This window comes from Malania oleifera, chromosome 7 (assembly GCF_029873635.1).
Source record: "Malania oleifera isolate guangnan ecotype guangnan chromosome 7, ASM2987363v1, whole genome shotgun sequence".
Taxonomy (NCBI): domain Eukaryota; kingdom Viridiplantae; phylum Streptophyta; class Magnoliopsida; order Santalales; family Ximeniaceae; genus Malania; species Malania oleifera.
This window is the reverse complement of record NC_080423.1, coordinates 95,663,475-95,691,405: the sequence shown is the minus strand read 5'-3', so window position 1 is coordinate 95,691,405 and position 27,931 is coordinate 95,663,475. Positions and strand designations below refer to the sequence as shown.

At 39.1% G+C, this 27,931-nt stretch overlaps 1 protein-coding gene across 5 annotated transcripts; it reads right to left on the bottom strand.

Moving 5' to 3' along the window:
- Positions 1-541: 541 nt before the first annotated feature.
- On the bottom strand, positions 542-27,758 carry LOC131159229 (uncharacterized). Of its 5 annotated transcripts, XM_058113964.1 has the most exons (8): positions 26,503-27,730; positions 26,085-26,393; positions 25,673-25,956; positions 22,415-23,446; positions 18,363-18,531; positions 16,030-16,187; positions 7,651-7,714; positions 542-596 (listed from the first exon to the last, which is right to left on the bottom strand). In XM_058113964.1, exons 1-7 carry the CDS (start codon positions 27,284-27,286, stop codon positions 7,673-7,675), a joined length of 2,778 nt encoding a protein of 925 aa, XP_057969947.1. In that variant the 5' UTR covers positions 27,287-27,730; the 3' UTR covers positions 542-596; positions 7,651-7,672. The 5 variants fall into 5 exon arrangements, with proteins under 5 accessions (XP_057969947.1, XP_057969946.1, XP_057969948.1 ...); XM_058113963.1 differs by lacking the exon at positions 542-596 and having other exon boundaries at positions 7,495-7,714; XM_058113965.1 differs by lacking the exons at positions 542-596; positions 7,651-7,714 and adding an exon at positions 13,698-13,973.
- Between the last annotated feature and the right edge of the window lie 173 nt (positions 27,759-27,931).

Genomic DNA, 27,931 nt, shown 5'->3' with positions numbered 1-27,931 from the left:
TGAGCAATAATATAAATTACAACAAAAGAAGTCTTTAGGGTCTTTATACTTTGAGTCTTTATGTGTCATCAATTGATCTGCTAATATATACCTGCACATAAACTCGATAACCATCAAATACTTGAGTATTTGTCATTATCAAAACCAGGTATAACCTATGAGGTCAACAAGCTTGGTTTGTGTATGTTCATCAATGAGGACGTTAATTGACTAAGTACAAGAAAATGTTAGAGTCTTAGAATTCTGTGACCCTAACACATGGTTTTTGTAACGTCTTGCTTAACTTATCACATAATAAACATAAATAATACAAATATCAACCCGAACCCATGGGTAGCCGGGGATAGCCTGACATAAAACAGCGGAAATCTAAGCAGCAGTAAAAATAAATTTACATCCATCAAACCATTAATTACATAATACCAAAGTTTACTACATTCCCAAAATACAGCATTTGAATACAATCTCCAAAACATCAAAATAGACCTAGGATCTTACAACAAAAATCTTCTGATCCTAGATCAAAACTTACCCTTCTAACAGGGAAGCTCAACTCACTCAACGGCGGCCACGACCCGCTAGTCTCTCGAGGTCGCCTGAAAAATTAATTAGGTTTGGGGGTGAGACACTTCTCAGTAAGGGAAAATAAACTTAATACAGCTGTGTGGCAACATGAATATCTATTGCAGTTATACATACTCAATACGTTTCATATATATAAAAACATACATCATAACATGGTGGAATAATCATATACTTTCATATTTCTAATAACTCATAGTGATCATGAAATGTTTGTTATAGCTAATAATACTGAAAACATACCTATGATGAATAGCTAGCTGATGTCATGTATTACCCCCCATGAAGGGTTGTGCGGGCCGAAGGCGGAACCCGACAATGGCTGGCCAACCACTGCCAAGTCAAAAATGTCTGTAAGTACGATAGGCCCACCACACCCTAGTCCAGACTGCCAAGTAGACGTCTACAACTCTACACTGAAATTCACATCGACTATCCATCTTTCACCCCCCTCGTGCGGTGGTTAGCACAAGTCTGAACATAGATATCTGATCTATACAGCTACGGTACCGTTCTTCTAAATTGAACTAAACTAACATCCGGGTTCTGATAACATATAATACATGATATTATAGCATTTTTCATCATTTCATAAATACGGCCTCGTGTCGAAATCATTTCATAAATACGGCCTCGTGCCGAACATTTCATATATACACGGCTTCTCGCCAGAATCATTTCAGGTATATACGGCCTCGCTTTGAAATCATTTCATATATATACGGCCTCGCGCCAGAATCATTTCAGGTATATACATTCTGAAAATAAATTAATTATCATGTATTTGTCAAAATCATCATAACATACTGTATATTTTCATATAATACCTGAAAACATGTTTTACTCGTAAAATCTTTCATATCATAATACTTTTTATGAAAAATAACATTCATGCCACACAAAGCTGGGTAAATCATACATTTCATTCTAAAATCATAATTTTTGTACAACAGTAGTATTTTCCCAAATATGCATTTATTCCATAATATTCCAAATATCGTACATATTTTTTAGAAAATCAATTTGCTCATAAATAATTGCAATTTGCTTGAAAAATAACTGCTTTAATTTATTCCCTTATCTGGCTACTGAGAAAAACCCCTATAAACTCTGGTTTCACACCCGCAGGGTTTCCTGATCAATGCCCTAAAAACGACAACCCCCAGAATTAAACATCAGTATTTCTTCATAGATATCATTTCCTACAACTATGGTAAGACCAAATTTGGCATAAAAAGCCTAACCTTAATTCATGGATGAATTTCAACGGAGTTCCACCGATGATCCACTCCCGCAGATATGTAGAGAACTTCTCCAAGAGCGTCGTGGTGGCCTCAGATCGTTGATCCGGCGAGCGGCGAAGCCAGAATCGAAGAGAGAGGAGAGAGAAACCGAAAGGGGGAGAGAGAGTGTGTGAGGATTTCTTAATTTTCACGTTTAATTCTGGATTTCTACTATTTATAGGGTCAGATTCATCGACGAGACACGTCACCTCGTCAACGAGTCCTGTAGAAATTTCGTCGATGAACCTGCACCTTCGTCGACGAATTTCAGACTTCTCCAACATCCTCTCTCGATATTTTCTCATCAACGAACTCCTGTTATACCCTCGTTGACAAGTCCCCTGTATTCGTCGACAAGGTGCTGAAAAATTTTCCCAGGATTATCATTTCCAAATTGTAACGTCGTTGACTGCCTCCTTCTTTTTTTGGCTTCCATTTCCATTTCTTTTTATTATTTAAATCTCATTATTATTCGGGTTATCACATTCTCCCCTCCTTATAAAATTTCATGCTCGAAATTTACTATTCATGTAATTCATCATCCCTTATTAGGCAAAATGGTCTACTTATTTTATTACTTACCCTCACTTATGGCGGAGGAATACCATGGTTACATTTCAAGTCCTGGGAGATTACATATACTAAAAAAAAAATTTTCTCAAAACTAAAATACCACATACTACCTAAAACATTACATGTACCTGCAAAAGAAACATTACATATTTATTTACATTTTCTAATTACATTTAAACTTCTTGGAATGGTTGCGGATATTTTTGTCTGATCTGCTCCTCAAGCTCCCAAGAAACCTCTTCTATTGTATGATTCCTCCATAGAACTTTTACCAGAGGAATCTTCTTATTACGTAGTTCCTGTTCCTTTATGTCCAGAATCTGTACCGGTACCTCCTCATAGACTAGCGAATCACTGAGTTCTAACTCACCATAGCTGATAATATGAGAAGGATCTGGAACGTATTTTCTCAACATAAATACGTGGAATACGTCGTGCAACTTGGGTAGTGTAGGTGGCAAAGTTAGCCTGTAGGCCACCGGCCCCACTTTCTCTAAAATCTCAAACAGACCGATAAACCTAGGGCTAAGTTTATCCTTCTTTCCGAATCTCATAACTCCTTTCAATGGAGCTATCTTCAGAAACACATGATCACCAGCGTCAATTTCCAATTTCCTGCGGCGATTATCGGCATAACTTTTTTGTCGGCTTTAAGCTGCACTGATTCTTTCCCTGATAAATCGAACCTTGTCATATGCTTGCTACACCATCTCTGGACCCACAACTCGCTGCTCACTTATCTCGTCCCAATACAAAGGAGATCGGCATCTCCTGCTATATAAAGCCTCAAACGGCGCCATGCCAATACTGGTCTGGTAACTGTTATTATACGCGAACTCTACCAATGGCATGAATCGAGTCCAGCTACCCCCAAAATCTAATAGACATGTACGAAACATATCTTCTAATATCTGTATCGTCCTTTTAGTCTGTCCGTCTAACTGAGGATGGAATGTCGTGTTAAACGATAACTGAGACCCCAAAGCCTTTTGCAAGCTCCTCCAAAATCGTGACGTGAATCGTGGGTCTCGATCTGACACAATAGATACAAACACCCCATGAGAACAAACTATCTCCTGGATGTAAATCTCTACTAAATGGCTGAGGGAATAACTGATCTTGATAGGGAGGAAATGGGCGGAATTAGTCAACTGGTCTACTATCACCCAAATCGCATTCTGACCATGCGAGGTCGACGGCAGCCCTGAAACGAAATTTATGGATATATGATCTCACTTCCACTCTGGGATAAATAGCGGCTACAACTGACCCACCGGCCTCTGGTGCTCAGCTTTTACCTGTTGGCACATCAAACACTGGGCTACATACTCAGCAATTTCTCTCTTCATACCGCTCCACCAATAAAACTCTAGCATATCCTTGTACATTTTCGTACTACCTGGATAAACCGCATACAAAGATCTGTGAGTTTCATCTAAAATAGTCTTTCTGATGTCAGCATCAGTAGGAACACATAATCTGGAACGGAATCGCAAAGCTTCGTCATCTGAAATGCAGAATTCCTCCCCCTGACCACTCTGCACACTGTCCATCACCTCTGCTAATTCTGGATCTTCCTTCTGAGCAGTTTTAATTCTTTCTTGCAGCGTAGGCTGCACCACTAGGCTAGTGATACATAATGGAGTATTATTCTCTATCAATTCAATACCGAGTCTCTCTAGATCCATCATGATCGGATACTAGATCTCCATAGCCGCCAACACTGGTTCCCTGGATTTCCTACTCAACGCATCAGCTACCACGTTTGCTTTCCCTGGGTGGTAATTGATAGTACAATCAAAATCTTTAATTAACTCTAACCACCTTCTCTGTCTCATATTCAATTCCTTCTGGGTAAAGAAATACTTTAAACTCTTGTGGTCAGTGAAAATCTCACACTACTCACCATACAGATAATGCCTCCAAATTTTCAATGCGTGTACCACTGCAGCTAATTCAAGATCATGGGTAGGATAGTTCTTTTCATAGTCTTTCAACTATCTGGATGCATATGCCACCACCCTACCATGCTACATTAATACACAGTCAAGTCCTTTCAAGAACGCATCACTATAGATAGTATAACCCTCACCCCCAGACGAAATGATCAATACAGGCGCTGTGACTAGTCTCTGCTTCAGTTCTTGAAAAACTCTACTCACAACTGTCGTCCCATTCAAATCTGGCATTCTTCCTAGTTAGTCATGTCAAAGGCCCTGATAAAGCTGAAAACCCTTCAACGAAACGACAGTAATAACCAGCTAACCCCAAGAAACTCTTAATCTCCTGGATGTTCCTTGGTCTAGCCTAATTCACTACCGCCTCAATCTTACTAGAATCTACATAAATTTCGTCCCCTAAGATAACATGCCCCAAAAACACAACTTTCTCAAGCCAGAATTCACATTTACTAAATTTTACATACAACTTATTCTCCCTAAGCATCTGCAAAACCTGCCTCAAATGTATCTCGTGCTACTCATAGCTCATCGAATAGACCAGTACATCATCAATAAAAACAACTACAAACTAGTCTAAATGTGGATGAAAAATCATATTCATCAAATCCATAAATATCGCAGGAGCATTCGTCAGACCAAATGGCATAACAAAAAACTCATAATGCCCATATCTGGTTCTGAAAACTGTCTTCGATACATCCCCTGCTCTCACCTTTACCTGATGGTAACCTGATTTAAGGTCAATCTTGGAATACACCCGTGTACCCTGAAGCTAATTGAATAAATCATCAATACAGGGTAGAGGATACTTATTCTTGATTGTCATTTTATTAATCTTTCTGTAATCTATACACATCCTCATAGACTCGTCCTTCTTTTTCACAAACAGTACTGCAGCTCCCCACGGAGATACACTAGGTCGTATGAAGCCCTTATCAAGCAAATCTTGCACTGATCTTTCAGTTCTGCCAACTCTACTGGCGCCATTCGGTACGGTGCTTTAGAGATCGGCACTGTACCTGGAAGTAGATCAATAGGGAAATCTACCTCACGATCAGGCAGCAAACCTGGTAATTCATCAGGGAACACATCTGTAAATTCTTTTACCATATGCGTATTGATAAGTTTCAATTCATTTTCTGACATTTCCTTCAAAAAAAGCCACGAATCCTAAACAGCCACTCTGGAGCAGCCTCCTCACCTGAACGGCTGAGATCATCTGAGGCAAGGATTGCACTTGTGACCCTGTAAATCTGAATTCTGGTTTCCTTTGAGGTCTGAATATCACTTCTCTAGTACGACAGTCTATAATAGCAGAATTAACTACTAGCCAATCCATGCCGAAGATGATGTCAAACCCGTGCATATCTAGCACCACCAACTCAGTAGATAGAATCTTCCTCTGAACATCAACTGGACAACCACAGAGTACCCTACTACATCTCACCGCTGACCCGGTCGGTGTAGCCACTAATAACTCGACATCTAGTGATTGAGTTTCAACCCTACACAATTTAACACATCCCAAGTATACAAACGAATGTGTGGCACCAGAATAAAAAAAGTACAATAACTTTAAATGAAAACATATTAACCGTACCTGTCACCATGTCGCCGGCCGTCTCAGCATCACCCGACGTCAAAGCGAAAACCCTAATGGGGGCCATATTCCTCTGTTGGCCTCCACGTGGCACCTGGTAGCCTCCTCGAGCAGGTCTAGGAGCAGGAGCAGCACCAATTTGAGCCTGGAAATCCCTCATCACATACCCTGGCTCCCCACATCAATAACAAACACCTCGCCCGGCACGACACTCCCCTAGGTGCCTCTTCCCAGAAGTCAAGCAAACTGGAGGTTGCTGTACACCTTGAAAAATCGCGATTCTCGGTCTCTTACCTCCGGTCTTTGTAATAGCCACCTCTCTTCCACGAACCACGGCCGACTCCCTGCTGGGAACCGAAAGGTGCGGATCTCTTCTTCTGCCTCTGCTCCTCAGCCTCCAATCACTCTCCAATATCTGCTATAGTGGCTCTATCAACCAACTCGGCAAAATCCTGCAACTTCAAAATCGACACTTGCTTATATATTTTCCTCCTCAGACCTCTTTCAAACTGTTGTACCTTCTTCACCTCATATGGAATTATGTACGGGGTGAAGCGAGATAACTCAATGAATCTCGCCGCGTACTGCTGCACTAACAGCTATCCCTACTTCAAATTCAGGAACTCCTTAATTTTAGCCTCCCTGGATGAGGCTGGAAAATACCTGTCGAAGAATATTTCTTTAAACCGCTCCCACGTCATCTCCACAGGTACAGTCCTCTGCTGCTCTAATAATCTCACCGCCGACCATCATCTCTCAGCCTCTCCAGTCAGTTTATATGTGGCAAATAGTACCCTCTGCTCCTCCAAACACTGCAGTACTGCAAACACTTTATCTATCTCCTGCACCCAGTTTTCAGTGACTACAGGATCTATCCCTCCTGAGAAAGCGGAGGATTCATCTTAATGAACTTCTCTATCGAGCTAGCCTGCCGATGGACCACCCTGTTCCCTCAAACTTCTAGCAATCTCAGCCATGACTTGTTGTGCCACACTGCGTAAGACAGCATCTGAATCACTACCCACAGCGCCTGAGGGTCCAGCACCCTCATTCCCACTAGCATGGGCACTACTGCCACCAGGGTTCATTCTGAAAAACAATAAACTTAACTCAAAACCCCCTTCACTATACATATCATCCAACTCATATAATATATTATCCTAATTAATTCAAGATTCAATCCTACAACCTAGATACCTAACCCGACGATAGTTTACTATGACTTTCCTGAAATCGTCACCCCAGGAAAATCACACAAACCACCACGGAAGTCTTGCATTTAGACTACAAAACCAGACCTCAAATTCCCTTATCCTATACTCTGAAATTATTACTACTGCACTCTAGAGTCTACATAACCTAGTATCCTAGACTCTGATACCAAACTGTAGCGTCCTGCTTAACTTATCACATCATAAACATAAATAAAAAAAATATCAACCCGAACCCATGGGTTGCCGGGATAGCCTGACATAAAACAACGGAAACCTAAACAGCAGTAAAAATAAATTTACATCCATCAAACCATTAATTACATAATACCAGAGTTTACTACATTCCCAAAATACAGCATTTGAATACAATCTCCAAAACATCAAAATAGACCTAGGATCTTACAACAAAAATATTTTGATCCTAGATCAAAATTTACCCTTTTAGCAGGGAAGCTCAACTCACTCAACGGCGGCCACGACCCGCCGGTCTCTCAGGGTCACCTGAAAAATTAATTAGGTTCGGGGGTGAGACACTTCTCAGTAAGGAAAAATAAACTTAATACAGTTGCGTGGCAACATGAATATCTATTGCAGTTATACATACTCAGTACGTTTCATATATCTAAAAACATATATAACATGGTGGAATAATCATATACTTTCATATTTCTAATAACTCATAGTGATCATGAAATGTCTATTATAACTAATAATATCAAAAACATACCCAAGATGAATAGCTAGCTGATGTCATGTATTACCCCCCATGACGGGTTATGCAGCCCGAAGGCGGGACCCGACAATGGCTGGCCGACCACTGCCGAGTCAAAAATGTCTGTAAGTACGATGGGCCCGCAACACCCTAGTCCGGACTGTCAGGTGGACGTCTACAACTCTACACTGAAAGCCACATCGACTATCCATCTCCCACCCCCTCGTGGGGTGGTTAGCACAAGTCTGAACATAGATATCTGATCTATATAGCTACGATACCGTGCTCCTGAACTGAACCAAACTAACATCCAAGTTCTAATAACATATAATACAGTATATTATAACATTTTTCATCATTTCATAAATACGGCCTCGTGCCGAAATCATTTCATAAATACGGTCTCGTGCCGAACATTTCATATATACATGGCCTCGCACCAGATGCATTTCATATATACACGGCCTTGTGCCAAAATCATTTCATATATATACGACCTCGCGTCAGAATCATTTCAGGTATATACATTCTGAAAATAAATCAATTATCATGTATTTGTCAAAATCATCATAACATACTGTATCTTTTCATAATACCTGAAAACTTGCTTTACTCGTAAAATCTTCCATATCATAATACTTTTCATGAAAAATAACATTCATGCCACATAAAGCTGGGTAAATCATACATTTCATTCTAAAATCATAATTTCCGTACAACAGCAGTAATTTCCCAAATATGCATTTATTCCATAATATTCCAAATATCGTACATATTTTTTAGAAAATCAATTTGCTCATAAATAATAGTAATTTGCGTGAAAAATAACTGCTTTAATTTATTCTCTTACCTAACTACTGAGAAACGCCCCTATAAACTCTGGTCTCACACCCGTAAGGTTTCCTGATCAATGCTAAAAACGACAACCCCCAGAATTAAACATCAATATTTCTTCGTAAATATCATTTCCTACAACTATGGTAAGACCAAATTCGGTATAAAAAGTCTTACCTCAACTCAGAGATGAATTTCAACGGAGTTCCACCGACGATCCACTTCGACAGATATGCAGAGAACTTCTCCAGGAGCGTCGTGGTGGCCTCAAATCGTCGGCGAGCGACGGAGCCAAAATCGAAGAGAAAGGAGAGAGAAACTCAAGGGGGAGAGAGAGTGTGTGAGAATTTCTTAATTTTCACGTTTAATTTCGAATTTCTACTATATAGGGTCAAATTCGTCGACGAGACATGTCACCTCGTCGACAAGTCCTGTAGAAATTTCGTTGACGAACCTGCACCTTCGTCGACGAATTTCAGACTTCTCCAACACCCTCTCTCGGTATCTTCTCATCGACGAATCCTATCCTCGTTGGCAAGCTCCTGTTATACCCTTGTCGATGAGTCCCCTGTATTCATCGACGAGGTGCTAAAAAATTTCCCCGGGATTATCATTTCTAAATTGCAACGTCGTCGACGGCGTCCTTCTATTTCCGACTTCCATTTCCCTTTCTTTTTATTATTTAAATCTCATTATTATTCGGGTTGTCACAGTTTTAGTATATAATTATTAACTTGGAGGTATGGTTAGTTAACCTAGATGCGTCAACTTGGCGACTCCACTGGGGATCCTTATGCCACTACACCCAAGAAAGTATGGCTAAAGAAGGAGAGGGAAACCCTTAAAATTCCAGTATTACCAAAGGCCTAATCAATTTCTTCTAATTGTGTTTCTTTGGGTAAGGGATTAAGTGGCCCCTAGTTGCTTTTTGATGAAGATAATAAGAGGATGCCCTCCAAGAGTGATTGACAGATTGTCTTAGAGCTTCAAGATGTATTGCTCCTCCTTCACCCATTTTTTACTTCCTTTTGTCGACATCGAATTTTGCCCAAGGTGCTGACAAAAAGGCAATGACAGTCCCCAAACAAGAAAGGAAAAGGTTTTGATGAAAAAGGGGTAAAACAATTTAAAATGGAGTTACCACCTTACCTTTTCAGTAACACGGGGAAAATAAGGAAAAACCCCTCAAAAAGGTCTGCAAAAACTAGAAAATTAGCTCAAAACTACAATTATGCGAGGAGAAAGTATTACCAACTTCGAAAATACTTGTTCGCAAAACAATTACTGCAATTACGTAGGTGCTGCCTTCAAAAAGAAAAGAAAAAGAAAATAAAAGAGAAAAAACCTCTTTTGGTCATCCAATTAGGAGATCATTGTTTGAGTACTTTAATATGGTTTTGAGAAGTCCTAAATATTGCTCTAAAAGGGGTTGATCTCATAATCCTAAGTTTTTTATGAAAATGTGATGATGGTGATGGTGATGGCTAATAACTACCTAAAAATAATTGGTTTTGAAAATGTTGAACTTGTATTACCACCCAAAAAACCAAAGTTTTAGAATAGGGAGATCGAGCTTGTATTACTGGTAAATGAAATAAATGAATGAAATAAGTAAATTTAGAAAAATGTGATGAGATGAATAAGTTTTGAAAAACTAAAGTTTCATCATCGACCTCATTGTAAATCAAGAAAAATGCTACAAAAAACACAATTTTGGACTTTTCAATAATTTACTATTTTTTTAGAATTTTCAATAAATACGGGATAAAATACACACTAATACTTACTAAAAAAAAACAACACTCGTACAAACACATACATCTATTTATGTTCATACACATACACATGCATATTACTATCTATGTATGTGTGTGTATTAATAAATATACTCATACATACATACATATATATATATATATATATATATTATCATATATAAGCACATGCATTCCTATACGCATCTACACATGCTATACATATATATAATCACATGCATTCCTATATGCATCTACACATACATGCGTCTCATACATCATGTCATTCATGCATTTATATCTATATAGATGCATACATGCATACATCCTCATCCCTCATCATGCCTATAAATCCACATTCGTTACTAGCATACAAAATCACTTACATGCATATCACATACTTGTCATGTCATGTCATGTCATTTATGCATCCATATTCCCACACATGCACATAGGCATTTCCACATCCATACACCCATACATACATGCATATCTACATGCATGAGCATGTATATGCATCCATATACATCATGTATTCATGCATATACATACATCTACATGCATTCAAATATACATATGCATCATCCTCCCATTATGCACCATGCACACATGCATTCACACCCTATACATCATCCATCCATGTATCTCACATACACACATGCATCCTTCATGCATTCACATGCATAGTTACATACTCATGCATCAACATATATTCATGCACATGCACCACTCATCCCAACATATGCATATGCTTGCACATCATCCATTCACTCATGCATCATCATACATATGCAAATGTACATATATACATGCATCACGCAGATAGGGCACACATTCAAATAAACCATACGCACACAGCACACGGTGGGAAAAAAAATGAGCAGGAAAGAAGAGAGAGAGAGAGAGAGAGAGAGAGAGAGAGAGAGAGAGAGGAGAGAGAGTATAATAATAATAACCTTGTGGGCTTTTATAGTGAGGGAGGGGGGGAGGAGGGATATAATAATAACAACCTTGTGGGCTTTTATAGTGAGGGAAATGAGGGGGGAGGAGTAGGGATATAATAAGGGGGTAGGTGGCAAGAGGGTAACGAGAGGAGGCAAAGATGGAGTGACGAAAGAGGCAAAGGTTGCGTGTGGGGGTGGGAGGGAGGGGGGGGGGGTGGGGGCGTGGCATGAGAAAGGCACCTAGAGGGAGAGAAAAACGAAAAAGTGAAAAGAGGGGGAGGGGCCACCCGCCGGCCGGCAGCGTTAGTGGCAGAAGACAGCTGGTCATGCATGGGAGGAAGATGGAGGAAGAAGTTGGGGAAACGATGCCAAAACAGCATCGCCCCCTCCCTTCTTTTTTGAACACCCAAAACGGCGCCCCTTTAAATCAAGGACATAATCTATTGCTAACGGTAAAAAAATAAAACAAAATCAATAAACTGCATGAAAGTAACATAGTAATTTTGTATATTTGCTGAATATTAGTATTTTAAAAATTAATGCTTGCCAATTTTATACTATTTAAAACTTAGAATAGTAATTAAATAAAAACGATATCTTCCTTGAAAACAATAATTTAGATGCATGATAGGATTAAATGTTAAAGCTTTTGATATACATTGTTGGCTCCAAATCTAACAATTTAAGCTTTTAGGTAAAGTGGTAATACATGGTATCAGAGCAAAATTGATCCTTCTTCATTGCAAGAAAAATTTCCCTGCTGCGCTCTGTTCTCATCACACCAAACTCGACGGACACCACCCTTGCATCTCCATCGCCTCCAGTTTTCATCATCAACTTCCGACGTTCGACTCTGCACGTTCATTCCCAACGGTTGCCATCGCCTACCTGCTTGCCGACGAACCACCACCCGTCGTCACCGACCCTGTTCTTCTAGATCTCTATCTTCGCCGGTTCCTTGTCGTCACCGCTGCCTTCGTGCCATGATTCGTCGCCAGCACACGTCCCATTCACCAATCAAGGAGCAAATCTTCTCTACAAAGGGACCCAAGAGCAGCAGCAGAGTTCTCCGGTGCTCGTCTGCATCTCCATTCCCTTAGTTCATCTTCTCCGACATTCGCAATTCTTGTCTTAGTTCTCCGACACCCTCATCTCAGTTCAGCTCTCTGGCGTCTCTCGTCTTCTCCAACCATCGCTCATCTCTCAGCTCTCTCGGCTACCATATAAGATCTACACCAGTTTTACATTTCTCAAATCCTCTTATATTTTACTTGTACAAATGCTAAGGTCACTCATGGAATACTGAAGCACCTCCCCGGTTGAGATCAAGCCCAAAAACAAAAACAAAAACAAAAAACAAAAAACAAAAACAAAACAAAACAAAAAACAAAAACAAAAAAGATAACAAAACAAAACAAAACAAAAAATCAAAAAAATAAAATAAAATAAAAAATCAAACATTTTCTATTTGTCTCTATGGCTGCCAATACTACAAGCACCGACAATTTTGATAATCCAAATCATGTTTTTTATCTCAATAATTCCGACAATCCTGGCATCGTCTTGATTTCTAATCTCTTAACTGAAACCAATTACAATACATGGAGTCAATCCATGGTCATTGCACTCAACACCAAGAACAAAGTCGGCTTCATTGATGGTGGTACCATATCCAAGCCCTCCAAGACATCTTCTGCTGAGTATTGAAAATGGAATCGTTGCAATAACATGGTATCAGAAATGGTTATCAGGAGATCCTGGGTTCTAGTCTTTTTATCCACAATTTATAAAAAAATATATATATTACATTCCTTATTATGAGTATTATTTATCATGTGTTTATCTCTCCATGTGCTGTCGAACTGCACGTGCGGGAGAGTTTTAAAGCTTGATATACATTGTTGGCACACAACCTAACAGCTTAAACTTTTAGGTAAAGTGGTAATCTAACATTAAAGATTTAACAATTGGACTGGCAAAATGTAACTGAAAAATAGAATAAAATAAGATAAAATAAAGGCCTGTTGAAGGGTGTAAAGACAACCAAGCACCGAGCCAAAACTGCCATTGCCCAAGGAGGAGCTCTGTTATGGTCATGGCATATGGGCTTTTAGCTTGCGGATTATATATACATGGCCCTGTACAGATTTCACATGTTATGGATGGATCTGCTTTGCTGAAAAAATAAAACTAAACTAAACAATTTGCATTTTAAACAGTCAAAAGGGTAGCCACAAAAATTCACACTACACAAAACTCACCCTTTATTAAATGTGGCAAGTGGAATTCAGGAGACTCATAGTGCATGATTGCAATAAAGATAATCGCAGCAATGACAGCAGAAGCTGCAATCCGAGTAAACTGTAGGGCAGCCATGCATTGCAGGAACAACGAAATTTGAGGGCAACTATGACGAAAAAAGTATTCAAACTTGAAACATTCAGCAAGTGACCAGCCTTATATTTTCAAACTGAAATCACCAGTGATTCTGCACATCAGCTTCTCAATCCAACAATCTGAAATATAAGTTAAAATTGCGAAGACCATCACCATTTTCTGTTAAACCTTTGTTTGTGATGAATAAATGATTTAGATTGTTGTCTTAACATCCCATGCACTTAAATCGCAATGGATGCTATAGAAGTTTTTTATGTACAGCATACAAACAATGATTGTGCCAATCAGTCATCAGTTTCTTCTGGAAGGCATGTTGAAAAATATGCAGTTTATCAATGGATGCAGGAGCAGATCAATGCTGACGGGAGAGGAGAACATGTATTTATTAAAATTTCGCTCCCAAATAATTGCTGGTTGATGTTGGAAAAAAGGAACTCTGCAATTGATCCAATCATGAAATGCTAACTAATGGATGGCAGCATTGGGTTCATGCTAAGTCCATAACCCCCAAAACTCTCAGGTTTGGCATGCTTCACTCTACCAAAATATCGGATATGACGCAAGAGCCTGGCCAAAAAAGTGTTGTGGCATATCGTAGAGCTATCACAGACAACTGCAATGTGTTTTCGTGCCCTCGTTATGGCAACATTCATCCGCCTACTATCCCCCAAGAATCCAACAGCCCCTAGAGTGTTTGAGCGGACCTAAAACAAAGAAAATGCACATCATATATAGTAAACCTACAGGTAAACTCAGATGTAGTCATTTGCGCTGTTAAAGCTTGATATACATTGTTGGCTCACAACCTAATAGTCTAAGCTTTTAGGTAAAATGGTAATCTAACATGGTATCAAAACTGGTTACTAGGAGGTCCTGGGTTATAGTCTTGTTGCCCGCGTTTATTATGTGATATTTAAAAAATTATTGTATTCCGTATAATGGCTGATATTATCGTGTCTTTATCTCTCCACATGTTGTTGGAATGCACGTGCGGAAGAGTGTTAAAGCTTGATATACATTGTTGGCTCACAACCTAACAGTTTAAGCTTTTAGGTGAAGTGGTCTGACAAGTGCTTCTAATACTACTTCAATATATTGGAATTCTCAGCTGCTAATTTTCTGTCAGAGACTTGCAAATGCATATTTTTCATTTGACGCAGCTAAAAGCTGAAGGATGAAAAAATGCCATTACTTGGAGCAGTTCAAGGCAAAATAAGGTCCAGGGAGGGTTAATCTGAATACTGCCTTAACTTTCAGCTTTCATTTTCAAAAGCTTAGTGCTAGGTTCAAAACTTACTAGCTTTTGAACATACAAAACTATCAACAATCTATAGGAACAGTAAAACATAAAATTTTAACATAACGTTGCTGCGAAGACACATGGCAATATAGATTATGAAACCTGACCATCCTTATCTTAGCTACAAGAAAGAACGTCACAACATAACAAGTATCCTAAGAATCCTAATGTAGGGAAAACAAAAATGATATATATTTCTGCAACCAACTGAAAATTATTGATATAAACAAATATTTGTTTATCATCATTCACAAATCAAAACTGACATTAAGATTTTTGGGAACTCTATTCTGCTCTCTTTTGGATCCTCCAAGAAAGTTCTCCTTTTATGTCACGCTTTTTTCCACAATGTCTATTCATAGGGATAGGATAGAATAAAATAAGAATGTAATAGAAACCGTGTAGAAATATAATAATTTATGGAAAAATATTTTAGAATAGCCATTGCCAGTCTGTTCCATGCTATGGATCACAGAATTTTATGCATTGCCATTTGCTTTAAGATTATAACACATTTTCCTTTTGAAATCTATCAAAGACATTCCATGGACCAAATGCAAACTTATTGGATCCAGAATTCAATTTAATATGGCCCTACATAGAAGAGGGCCTATAATTACATTTCTTTATCATTTAAAGGCAAGTGGGAGGATAATTTGCACTTGGAGGAGAGTTCTACAAATTCGGAATTTATGCTATGACTAAGAATCTAGGGCTCACTCATCTCTAACACTATAATATATATTTACAGAAAATATGCTTGAACCCACAGGTGACACAGCTACATGCCTTGTATTTTTATTTTCAGTGCTAAATGGAGCATTTAAAAAGCTTATATCTTCATGAAGTATATAGTAGTAGGTTGAAATACATACCATTGATATGATTACTGCATCAGCCTCCCGGCCTTGAAAGCTATCAATGGTCGCTACCTCAATGCCTTCAGCCTCCGGAAGTTCATCAAGCCTATCCCTCAGTAGCTGTACTTGAGCAACGTAAGGAGACTGCACCGCAATAGTGGTTGGGTTAACACCTGCACAGCATATTTGAAATCAATCATGTAAACTACAAATACCAATAAAGTGTCATTCATGGGAAATAAAAAATGTTCTGGAGATTCATGGTTCATTTGGCAAAAATATGGTAGGACTATGAAATTCACCCCAAAAAAAAGGGGTGTAAATGTGCAAGATGCCAAAACAGCAATTTCTCCAAAGTTTGCCCCAATGAGGAGGAAGAAAGAATAGGCAGGACCTTTTTGTTCCAGGCAATGATGCATTGAACAACCATTTGAAGCATGCTGTGAAGATGCAATACTATGCAGAAAAAAAAAGAGACCACTCCAGATGTAAGGTCAATGGCTAGATGTGAGATGACACAAAATGGTAAAACAGGTTTTAAGAAGAGATGCAACAAAACTTTGAGACACTGTTATTGCAATAAAATCAAACTGCAGCATTTATGCAGTGAATTTAGAATTGAAATCATTCTGACAAACCAAGTATGTTTCATATCGATGGCTTCATTATCATTTCCAAGAGATTGCACTGACGAGGGAGAAATACCACCAGCATCATAAGCCCTGAATTCAAAATGATGGAAATAACCATCATGTGTGCTTTCAAGACAAGCAAGGTCCTCAACTCCATCTGCATGACCATAAGCCCAGGGCCCCATATGAAAATGTGATGGCCAGCAGTTCTCAGCAGGGGCAATAGTAAATCCTTGAGGCCAACGATGAACATGATAACAACGATATTAGGTAAGGGAGCCAAACATTTAACAAGGGGATTCTGATATGAGGCAGAAAAATAGGTCATATATAGGCAAAATATGATGATGGAGGGATGGAGCCAAGATATTGAACTAACATTCAAAAGAGCAAGTCAACTGTAGAAACTGGAAAGGAAGTAAAAGAGATGAGGAAGAAAAATTGGATGTTTCTAAAAGAAGAAGTTACAAGAGCCGTTAACTTGGTAGGAAGGGAACAAGGGAAAAGGATAGAAGGAAAGGTCGGTAGGATGGAAATCTGAGGGAGGAAGGCCCAGTGCACAAAGCTCCCGCACATGCAGGGTCCAGGGAAGGGGCAGACCATTACGAGTCTATACTCTATAGTACACAGGCTGTTTCCGTGCCTCAAATTTGTGACCTCCAGGTTAGGCGGCGACAACTTTACCATTGAAGAAGGAAAATGGATGAAAATGAGCCTTTCCAATTCTTCAGAAATCAATCTGTCCAAAGGTGGCAGACCAATGTGTCGTGCATTGAGGCTTACACATTTGTGTTGTGCTTTGAGCCTTTTTAGTTAAGGCTTGCTTATTCCAAGTGTGTGAATCTCAAATTAGGTTTAACTAGAAAAATTTTAACTGCATATTTGTATGAAAGGCATGTCCTGATACAAGTTGATCTCCAAAACTCTTGAACCTCAGCCTTTCCAAAATAATTGAGTGTTGCATCTTAGAGCATGAAAAATAATTTGAACTGAGTAAATCTATGCTCATCTCCTAAAGGTAAGCCAGCAGACTGTAATTCTTGATAAGCTAATTGAATATTGGCAAAAAATTCAATTCCTTTATTAGCATTTGGCATTCCACAAGGTTACTATGTAAGCAAAATAAACCTTTTTAATCTATTTACTTCTCCACAAATGCTCTGAAGGAGAACCAACAGCATTTTCAAATATTTTTAAGGATTTTGTGTAGCAAACATTGATGACATACAGTGCTCCATAAAGAAGAAAACAGCAACGAAAGCACACAATGGTAATAACTGAAAGACTAAGAAAACATAGATTAATATTGTTTGGAAACAAATCAGAACTTGAAGAAGCAAAAGTTAAATTTCTTACAAGATGAGAAACAATTAACAAGAAAAAAAACAAAAACAAAAAGATAATCAGTGTCCAATGCTCAATGTGAACAAAAGTGGTCATGAAGAAAATCTAATATTAATTGACAACATTTTAATATTTTCCTTTGAAAATGTTCAACATTAACTAAAGAGCTCATACCTGAGAGACCAAGCCCAGAGAGGACACGGCCAATCATACCCGGTACTGGGGCGTGACTAAAGGCATGAGCAAAAACAAGCATAGTTCATTATTCAACTTAGTAGCCCAGTAGCAATGACAATGCAAGAACAGATCAGCACTTAATCAAATATTGAAGAACCAAGAATAATAGCCAACACATATCAAAGAGAAAAATACCAGCATAAATCAAAGAAATGACATGTTGCACAACAATATCTGCTTCCCCTTTGTTATAAAATGAGCCTGTGCCAGCAGGGTCTAAATGTTCCTCACAGCCAACTGACAAGCTTCCATATGACATTCGTGTATCAAGCAAAAGCAATGGGCATTGTGTTATCCATGTGGGCTGCAAAATTTGTAGAAAATGCTAAATGACTTATTTTATATCAAAGCAAAATAAAATTAAAAGGGTAATAATAGTTAACAAGGTGAAGAAACTTTTTTTTAGATAAAAGAAGAAATATCACAAGATAAAGAAGCAATTACAATGAGTGGAGGACAAGAACTCCTTAAAATTAGAAAACCAAAAAAGAAGACGAGACTACTAAAAAACCAAATACCTCCAATCTCATCGAACATCAACTAGCTGCATCATAAGAAAACAAACCAAATGCCCAACACCAGAGTAATGCCAAAAAAGGAACTATACTACACACCAAAAAATAAGACATCACCCTTCGATTGACAAATCTAGATTTGCATTCTAACCAAATCAATCACATAATGACAAAAGTTGCACATCAAAGTATCTTCTCCTCCTCTGACCTCCAAAGTGATTAAATTTGAAGAAAAAATCAGTCCAATGACAAAGAACACACCAAATGTCCCCAAACACACCAAAAACTGGCTCCAAATGCCTTATGAAAAAGGATAAAGCAAAAATAAATTTGCACCTTTTACATTGCATTGGAGACACCAAACACAAACATCTAGAGACAAAGCATTAAAGGATCCTCTAAACTAAAGAAAGTTATTAGTACTGATAGTATCAAGAACCACAAACCACATAAAAAGCCCTCGCCCTGATTTTGTAAGTCTAGCTTTCCAATTCATAGTGTAAAGGAAATTGATAGCCAATGGAATCATAGATAAGTTTATCAAAAAATGATTTACAAGAAAAATCCCGAGTAGTCCAAATCCCAAACTCTATGATCATGACCAGAAAAAATGGAGGAAAATAATCAAGCACCCCTTACAGTTGGGCAAGATCAGTCGTTTATCTTTCATTCAAATTTTTTTGGAGATGAAAATTCCAAGAAACAAACCCCCTCAAAAACCAAGAAAGTGGCTTTAGAAGCATTATGACAACTCAAAAGGAATAAAGACAGTGACAAGTAATACAAAAAAAGGAGCAATCCAACCCGAGTTCGTTTCCGGCCCTGGACTCCTGAATTTACCCTCCCTTTGGAGTTGTGGGGTCAACTTCAAGGGGCGCAGGATTAGTCACGTGGACCGTAAAACAGACATGTGGATACCCGGTGCGTAATCCAAAAAAAAAAAAAAAGGAGCAATCCAATCCAAATATTATCACAAAACAAATTCTCCTCACATTAACAACACAAAATAAAAAAAGATGGTAAAATTAGTCTCCAAGGGTTCACATGGGTGACCTTAATACCAACCTTTGTTATCCTAGGCACTCTGTTGGATCCCATATTGCTGCTAATAACCTAGTGCCAAAGGGATTCAGGCTTCTAAAGGAAAATGCCATAACTATTTGCCCACTAAAGCAATGTGTTCGGGCACTAGATTTCCCAGGGCCAAGCCACCTACATACTTCGGCTTACAAGCCATATCCCAACTAACCAAATGACCCTTCTTACTCTCACAATCTCATCCATCCCTAACCACAAGAAATCTCTTGTCAATTTCTCTAATCTCTGAGTAATGCTCATGGGGACTCTAAAAAGGTGACAAAAAATAAAGGGGAATAAGTGAAGAACCCTGAATTAACGTAATACACCCTCCTAGGGTAAAAAAGCCCCATCTCCTAGCCACCTTCTCAACAACAAGACTCCTAAGGAACATAAGTTCTAGGGTTACCACCTAATGGGACACTCAAATATGCAATATACACCTGCATCTCTGCAAACTGGTTAAAACCCGTTCTACTAAGTTAGTACCAACCATTCAACTCTTTAAAAGATTAATCTTTAACAATGACGCTCTCTGCAAGGTGAAGAACTTTTAGAATCTCTATTCTTCATAAATACACACTATGATTCTAAATCTTTAAGTCAAAAATGTATTTATGAAGACAAATTTCTGAATAAGAAACTCTTTTCTCCTCCTTCAATATGTCAAAAATTCTGAAAAAGTGAAGGACCTAACAATTACCAAAGGTCTATAAGCCTACAAAGTATAATTCTGATTAGAAAGCCAAAACCAATCATGGACATAAAATTACGAGGGTGAAGCAAGAATAAAACAACATATTAGTGCAAATTAAATTTCTAGAATTTTTTTAGAAATTCCGGCAGGCACTAATGCTTTTTTGAGTTGAATTTAATTTGACAATAGTGAACTAGTGTTGACAATGGCTTCGGTCTTTCTTTCCATGCTATTCAGTTTTAAGAGCTTTGTTTTTGTTTTTTGGTAGATAAGAAAATTCATTACACCAAAACTAAAGATATACAGCAAAGCTCAAACAAGCGGCAAAAGCACATGCCCCTTAAATGTCAAAATCCAAAAGGACTGGGGAAAAAAATAAAAAGAGAACATGAAAGAATAAGACATAGAGAAACCAACAAAACTCAATCCTCGCAGAATCTGAGCAGAACAGGTAAAAAGGAGCCCCTTTTTTTTTTTTCAAAGAAAAAATATCAGCTTTATGAGCTTAAGCGTGTTGTTTTGTTCACCAAACACATTATTGGAAGTATGCGAATATTTACGCCCATTAAATGAAGCAGGAGAGATGCAGGTGCTAGGAAGCAGGGAGATGCAGAAGAGTCTCGGAAGCATCTAGGTAAGTTTGTATATAATATAGGCAAAAGTATGTATGAAATTATAAGCATTAACTGACACAGTATTTTTTATGAAAATGACTTACTCCAACGACATACAGACAGATATAATTACAATACTACAAATTTCCACCTTTTAACGTATAAGATTTGGGAAAATTATATTGTGACTTCACCCTTATCTAATCAAGAATAATACACTCTTTGGCGTATGGCCTGCTTAAGGTAGAAGTTGTAATGACGGGAACAAGGTTTAGGCACATGACAGATGCAAAGTTTTGCCATGATTGGAGCGAGGTTCTATCAACATTCTGTTTAAGAAGCAGACTCAAGGTTCTAAAGCTTCGCATAGGAGAGAGGTTCCTCTAACTAAGGCTCGACTTAAATTAGTGATGTGGATTGTTATGCAGCTACGGGAGTTGCAGGAACCAGTATCTTGTGCAATGATAAAGTCCTTCAAACTGTCTTCTGCAAATGAGAAGCCTCAGGCCGCTGCTAGTACAAATTCTGAGGATTAATTAAAATCTTACAACTCTAAAAACGGTGAAGATGCAGTGTGGCTGCTGTACCCCGGTTTATTCATATGGATTTAAAACTAGTGATGTGGAGTGCTAATGACCACTGTTGTCCAGCTATAACACAAATACCAAGAAGTACCCTGACATCCCAAATAACACAAACACTGAGCAAGTAAAACAGAGAAAATGTAACCATACAAAGTGTAAAGTTAAAAATTTTAAAATAAACTACTTTTCTCTTGTGAAACGTATTATTTTTTTAGTTACATGCCTTTGGAAACCTTGACTGCCAGGCTGAAATATAAGCAACAGACAATAGAAATATAAACATAAAAATAATGAATCATTCCACATCTTAGTTAGCATTCCAGAAAATTACCAAAAATAAAGTGCAAAACATGGCAGATTTTTTTGTTGCAAGAAAAAATATAATGCAAAGAAATCATCTGTTCCCTCTATAGCTATTTGAGAAATTAAAGTGTCTATAATAACTATTCAGAAGTAACCAAAACTTAGTAAGAAATAAGTAAAGTTCCAATGGGATCTCCAAAAAAAACTCAAGTGTGACACAGGAGCAAGTGGAAACACATACAGCAAGATGAATGACGAAATCCAGTTCTTCAATAGGCGCTTAAACTGTCGGAATTCCACTCAAACACACCACCCCCCCCCCCCCCCAAAAAAAAAAAATGTGTAGGCAAATTTACTAATTATATTTCAAATGAAGAATCATCAACAGTTATGGTACCTTGACAATTGCAGAATCTACAAGAAGATGGGAAGCAACAGTTGAAGAGGACTTTAGAGATCCACCATACATCTCCTTTGAAGCCCAGCTAGCTATTGCATCATTCATTCGGTATTGTGTTGTTAACTTGGTTGCAAGAACTCCGTCATGCAAAGTCACCGCTCTCTCTAGGAGAGAGATTCCAAGGCCACCTTCTAAGGCTTTTCTGGACAGAATTACGGGAGCTAGTTGGCATTGATCACCAGCAAGAATACAACACTTTCCTTGCAATATTGGAATCCAGCAAGATGGTTCAATTGCTTGCCCTGCTTCATCAATAACAACCAAATCAAAGACATCCAGCCTACGGATCAGGGGATCAGCTGCTCCAGTGTTAGTGGCCAGTATGATTTGAGCACTTGACAGTATTTCCTTCACAGTTTCCTTCTCCTTCTTCTTCAATCTCTTTCCTAGTTGTTTTAGAAGCTGGCGTATTCCAGCAGCCAAAGAATCATCCTCTAGACAATGTCTAAGATCTTTTCTTAGATCTGACTTCTTTCTTTCAAACTCTGCTCGATAATTTGCAAGCTTAGAATTCACCAGTTCAACCAATGATTTTGAAGCTACTGCAGTAGATATTCGTGCTGGATTGCCAACGCGCACAATGTTTACACCAATGTTTGAAAGTATTTCAACCATGTTATCCACAGCTGCATTTGTAGGGGCTGTTACGAGCACCCTTTCACCTTGTTGAATGGCAAGTATGATAAGTTCCTTAAGCAAACCAGATTTTCCAGTGCCAGGAGGGCCTTGGACTATCAACAATGGTCGCTTCTTATTAAAGCCTAGGGCAATTGCTCTTCGTTGGGAATCATCATAAGTTCCTCTCTCCAGCAGTCCATTATATTCTGCTTCGGCCCAATCTGTCAATTGATTCTCCTCCAACCATGAAACATCTCCTTCATCTCCAAATAGTGTTGCGACAACAGCAATTGAAGGATTTTTCTTCTGAAGACCATTCTTCTGCAGCAGCATGAGGGCTTCACAATTACGCTGAGAATAAAGGAAACAAAGAAATCACAAATATGTAAATATGTAAATATGTAGGCAAACTACAAAGACATTCATGCAATCGACTCTAATCCACCATGTTAGAGAATGCATCCAAATGAGTATCTCTCCTATTTGGTCAAATAAATCTCTCCTATTTGGTCAAATAAGGGTGCATCTTATAAAATGCAACAGAACTCACTAATTATTCCAGATGCTCACAAAATCTGGGGGAAAACCAGATTTTATTTTCATGGGGCTTGTTTTTGCAATTATGAAGCATGGCGTAAACTGAGCCTACACATTATAGACCCAATACCCAGCTGAGTTGGCCAATAGTCAGGCCCAGAATATCAAATGGCAATACAGGCAGGATTCCAAAAGGTGATAGCAACAATACACCTTTTGAATTAATGAAATGGTCATCCGCGTAAATGCATGGTTTTCAGCAGCTTATTCTTATGACAAACATACACAGTCAAAATTTTGCAATTATGTGTTAGCCAAACAACATTATTGAACCATTCCTTAACAATTTCAGCTTTTAGAGCCAAGTGGTATCTTTTTCCTCTAGGTGAATCATTGAAAAAATAAAAAGAAGAAGAATTCAAAATTTTTGGTTGAACTTCGTTAGTAACTGTGATGAAATGTCAAAGCTTAAATGTAAAACTTAGCTAAACCTTATTAATATTTACTGCTAAATTGACACTCTAGTGAAGATGTGCTCATTGATTACACCGCATACCATGTTACTATAAAGAGTAAAGTTCAAAGAAAATTTTGCACAAATATTTTAAAGTACAGCTGCAAGACCAACATGTTTGTTAGATAGAAACATTAGCCAGTAAAGTAAGAGCATGTTCAAAGACTGAGCATAGATGAAATGATGTTCCTGACATGAATAATTTTCCATACAAGAAAAGATTAAAGAGAGAGTTATTGCATCATAGGGATATCATCAATCAAAGATTGGATGAGAGGGTAATCATTAAGATGATTTGGACATGAGCAATGACAACCACCACAAGAACCATGAAGAAAATTATTTGGTTGGGGTGGAGGCTGTTGTGGGACAACAGGAAGACCAAGAAGGACATGAGTCCAGATAGTGAAAAAATATATATATCAGATAATATTTAATTTAAAATAAGAAATAACTTTAAATTGAGCTGAATGGAGAAAAAAAATATATACATCCAAAAAACCCAAAGGCTGAAAGTTGCTGTAAGCAATAGTTTTTCCTTTTGTAAATATTACTCTATACAGATTGTGCAACTTGGAAAAATAATGGTGAAGAGCTACAACAGCTCTGCATGAATACTGTTAACAACCATCGATGATGAATTTGTAGTAGCATATGTTATTCACTTTTATGATAGATAGAATTTATTTATCTATTTATTTTTATAAAAAGGAGAAAGAATGCATAATAAGACATACAGGTGCCGACTGCCAATCCTAGTGAAAAAAAAAATCTCATTTGCAAAACAAGAAGTCAAGAAGATCTCAAGAGTCAACCCATTACTATTGTTCAGCCTACTATCCCCTCAAAATCTGGAGCCGTATCTTTAAGCCAGACAAAAGACATCTCTTCTCCCTCAAAGGCTCTCTATTCCTTTCCTTCAAAACAATCCAAAAAAACATGAGGGGGAAAAACACTTAACATTTTTCCTCTCTGTACAAGATTCTACACCGCTCCAAGCTCCCACACCTCCCATATAGACCCAGCAAAGCCTAAAAAGTTCCTACCACAAAGTAAGCAAGCTCTTAAAACATCTCATATTTCTATAATGCAAATGGATATATTGCCCCACTTTAGCGGTCTCTGGGTTTAGGGATAATCAGGCTCAAGCTTATGACTTCCACCATGTCAAGGTGGACACTTTTTTTTTCAGTATAACACTGCAATTAGAGCAAATAAACATAAATCCAGCCCTCATGAACATGCTTTTCCTGTTATCTCCTCATCTTCCTAAGTTCTGAAAATACTTTTTTTTGTCATTCAAAAAATTAAAAATGTTCTGCTTTTCATTTTTCTACCTTTCCTCAATAACCTCCCTTTTAAAAAGCGACTGCTCCTTTTTCGATATTCTCAGATTACTTTTAACAAAGGAAACATATGTTAACCAACACTTGCTTTTTCTTTAGCTTCAATGACCAACACCTGTTACCACATATATCCCCGAACAATAAAAGCCACTTAAAGACAAAATTAATGAACAACTATACCTCATATGTAAGGGTATCAGCCAATCCAGGAATACGATCAATACGCACACTCTTTCCAAAGAGCTTAGAAAAGGTGGGATCACCGTGTCGGGACTCAAGAGCGACGCTAATGCTACAGCCATCCTCCCCTAGGTTGTTAACAAACCCTTGCATGCAAGAAGTTGCACCTGCACCCCTGCTATCGCATGTTCTCACACAGACCATGTCTCCTGGAGAAAGGCTTGATGGCGGTAGTCGGTGATTCCCCTCAACCCTGAACAGTACTAAATGCATTCCACCTAATCCTGTGTACAGAACCCAGAACCTGATATAAAGCAATTAATTGGAATTTTCAAGCAGATAATTGAAGTCAAGTGCCCAGGTACAGGACATGGGGAAAACTCAAGGCGTGGTGAAAATAGTTACTACTGACCAGTAGATGTGCTAACTGCATTCAAATTGCAAATTGTGTCACAGAGTTCTTGCTGAGCCTGACCATGGCTAACCAGGAATTCAGTCTGTCTCAACGAATCAGTGCTCTCATCAGGTTTAGGAACCGCATTCAACTCCTCCTGGGTAAACTCCAATTCAGCATCCCTTTCTATTTGAAGTAAACCAGACATCCTCTGTGCAAATTCGTCAATCCTGCTCTGTATAATGTTAGCCTTCTCAAGGTCCATTCCCAGACCACCATGGATAGGCTTTTGCTGGGAAACCTTCCTCACAGCTGCTCTATGCTGAGCTGCAAAGACACCATCACAGACCAACTCTTCAAACATCCCAGAATTAGCAATAATTGACTAAAAAAAACGAGCGTCTGTGTTCGCCCGCTTGGGAGAGAATGAGAGAACCTGAATTAGCGAGTTCTTTGAAAAGCTTCCAGGACTTAGTGTCACGCCAATTTTCGACCTGCGATTTCCGCTGGAGCTCCAGGAGGACATCCCTCAGCTCCCGCTGGAAGTGCTCGAGGAGGGTGGGGTAGTGGGTGCAGGCCTTCAAGCAAATGGCTTCGAGACCTAGGGGCATCGGAACGGCATTGAGATACGGCTGCGCCTGCATAACGAAGGTAAGGCCTGGTCCCATCAGCTGCCGGAGCTCCGAGAACTCCCCCCGCATCTCCGCCGCCACAAAATCGGAGGCCATGGCCCGCATGCCCTGGCAAATCCACCCCAACACGCACTTCCCCAGATCCCTCCCCCCCAGCGGCTCTCCAGTCTGGTACATCGCGCGCAGGTTCACCGCCCTGTTCTCCGGTAAGCTCCGGCTCTGCCGCCGCCACCGGCGCCCTGCTTCCCTTTTATGTGCAGAACTAGCTGAAGTAGAAGTAGTGGGATTGGGCTTGAGGTTGAGATTCCTCTTGTTTATGCTAGGGCTTTTTTTCTTGGCACTACTGCTGCTATCGCCTGCGTCGCTGCTGTTCCAGACAATTTTCTGGAATCTTAATCGAGACGTTTGAGGAGAAGCGCGCCAAATGGCAGGATTGTTGCCGAACAGAGATATGAATCCAAGAGAGTGAGAAGAAAAAGAAGAAGAGAAAAACAAAGAAGGCGCATTGTGATGGAAACGGAGAGTGAAGATTGGCGACTTCAAAGCTAGGGTTGAGACGCCACACAAAACGCACGAGGAGGCGTCCATTCCTCAAATTCGAGAAACAAATTAATAAGCAACCTTATAACTCAGAATCATTCATCATCAATTGCCTTCTGTGCTCGAAGACTAGAGCCGCCAGCCCGCCACCATAGACAACTAAATACGTCTGGAAACGTCCCTGCTCATAAACCGAGACTCACACGATTCAATTGTGTGACCCTTGAGTCTCTGAGAGCCACGAAAGACGATTTCTTCGTAATGGAAAGAGGAAATTTCTTGTTCTCCAAACACCCGTGGCTCATACGGAACAACAGGCAGAGGAGATGGAAGAGTGATTCTCTGATGCAGAGAGAGAGAGAGAGAGAGAGAGAGAGAGAGAGCGTGAGGCTGCAGAAGTGAAGGAGGGTCGCTGTCGTCGGGGTGGAGGTCCCACCGGCGGGAATAAGAGATCGAAACGCAAAATGCAATTGGGGGTCCGAGATTTTATGGCGCCATCACCACCGCGCGGGTTTTTTTTTTTTTTTGCCCTTTGTTTATTTATTCTGTTCTCCATAGTTGTGGGTCGTGGAGAGGGCACAGGCCAAGTGCGCCAACCGCCAACTGCCCACGCATACGAAGACAAAAGGTCAAATGGGAAACTGCACCACAGTTCTGTGAGGCTGCTTGTCAAATAAATGGCCAGCATTAGAA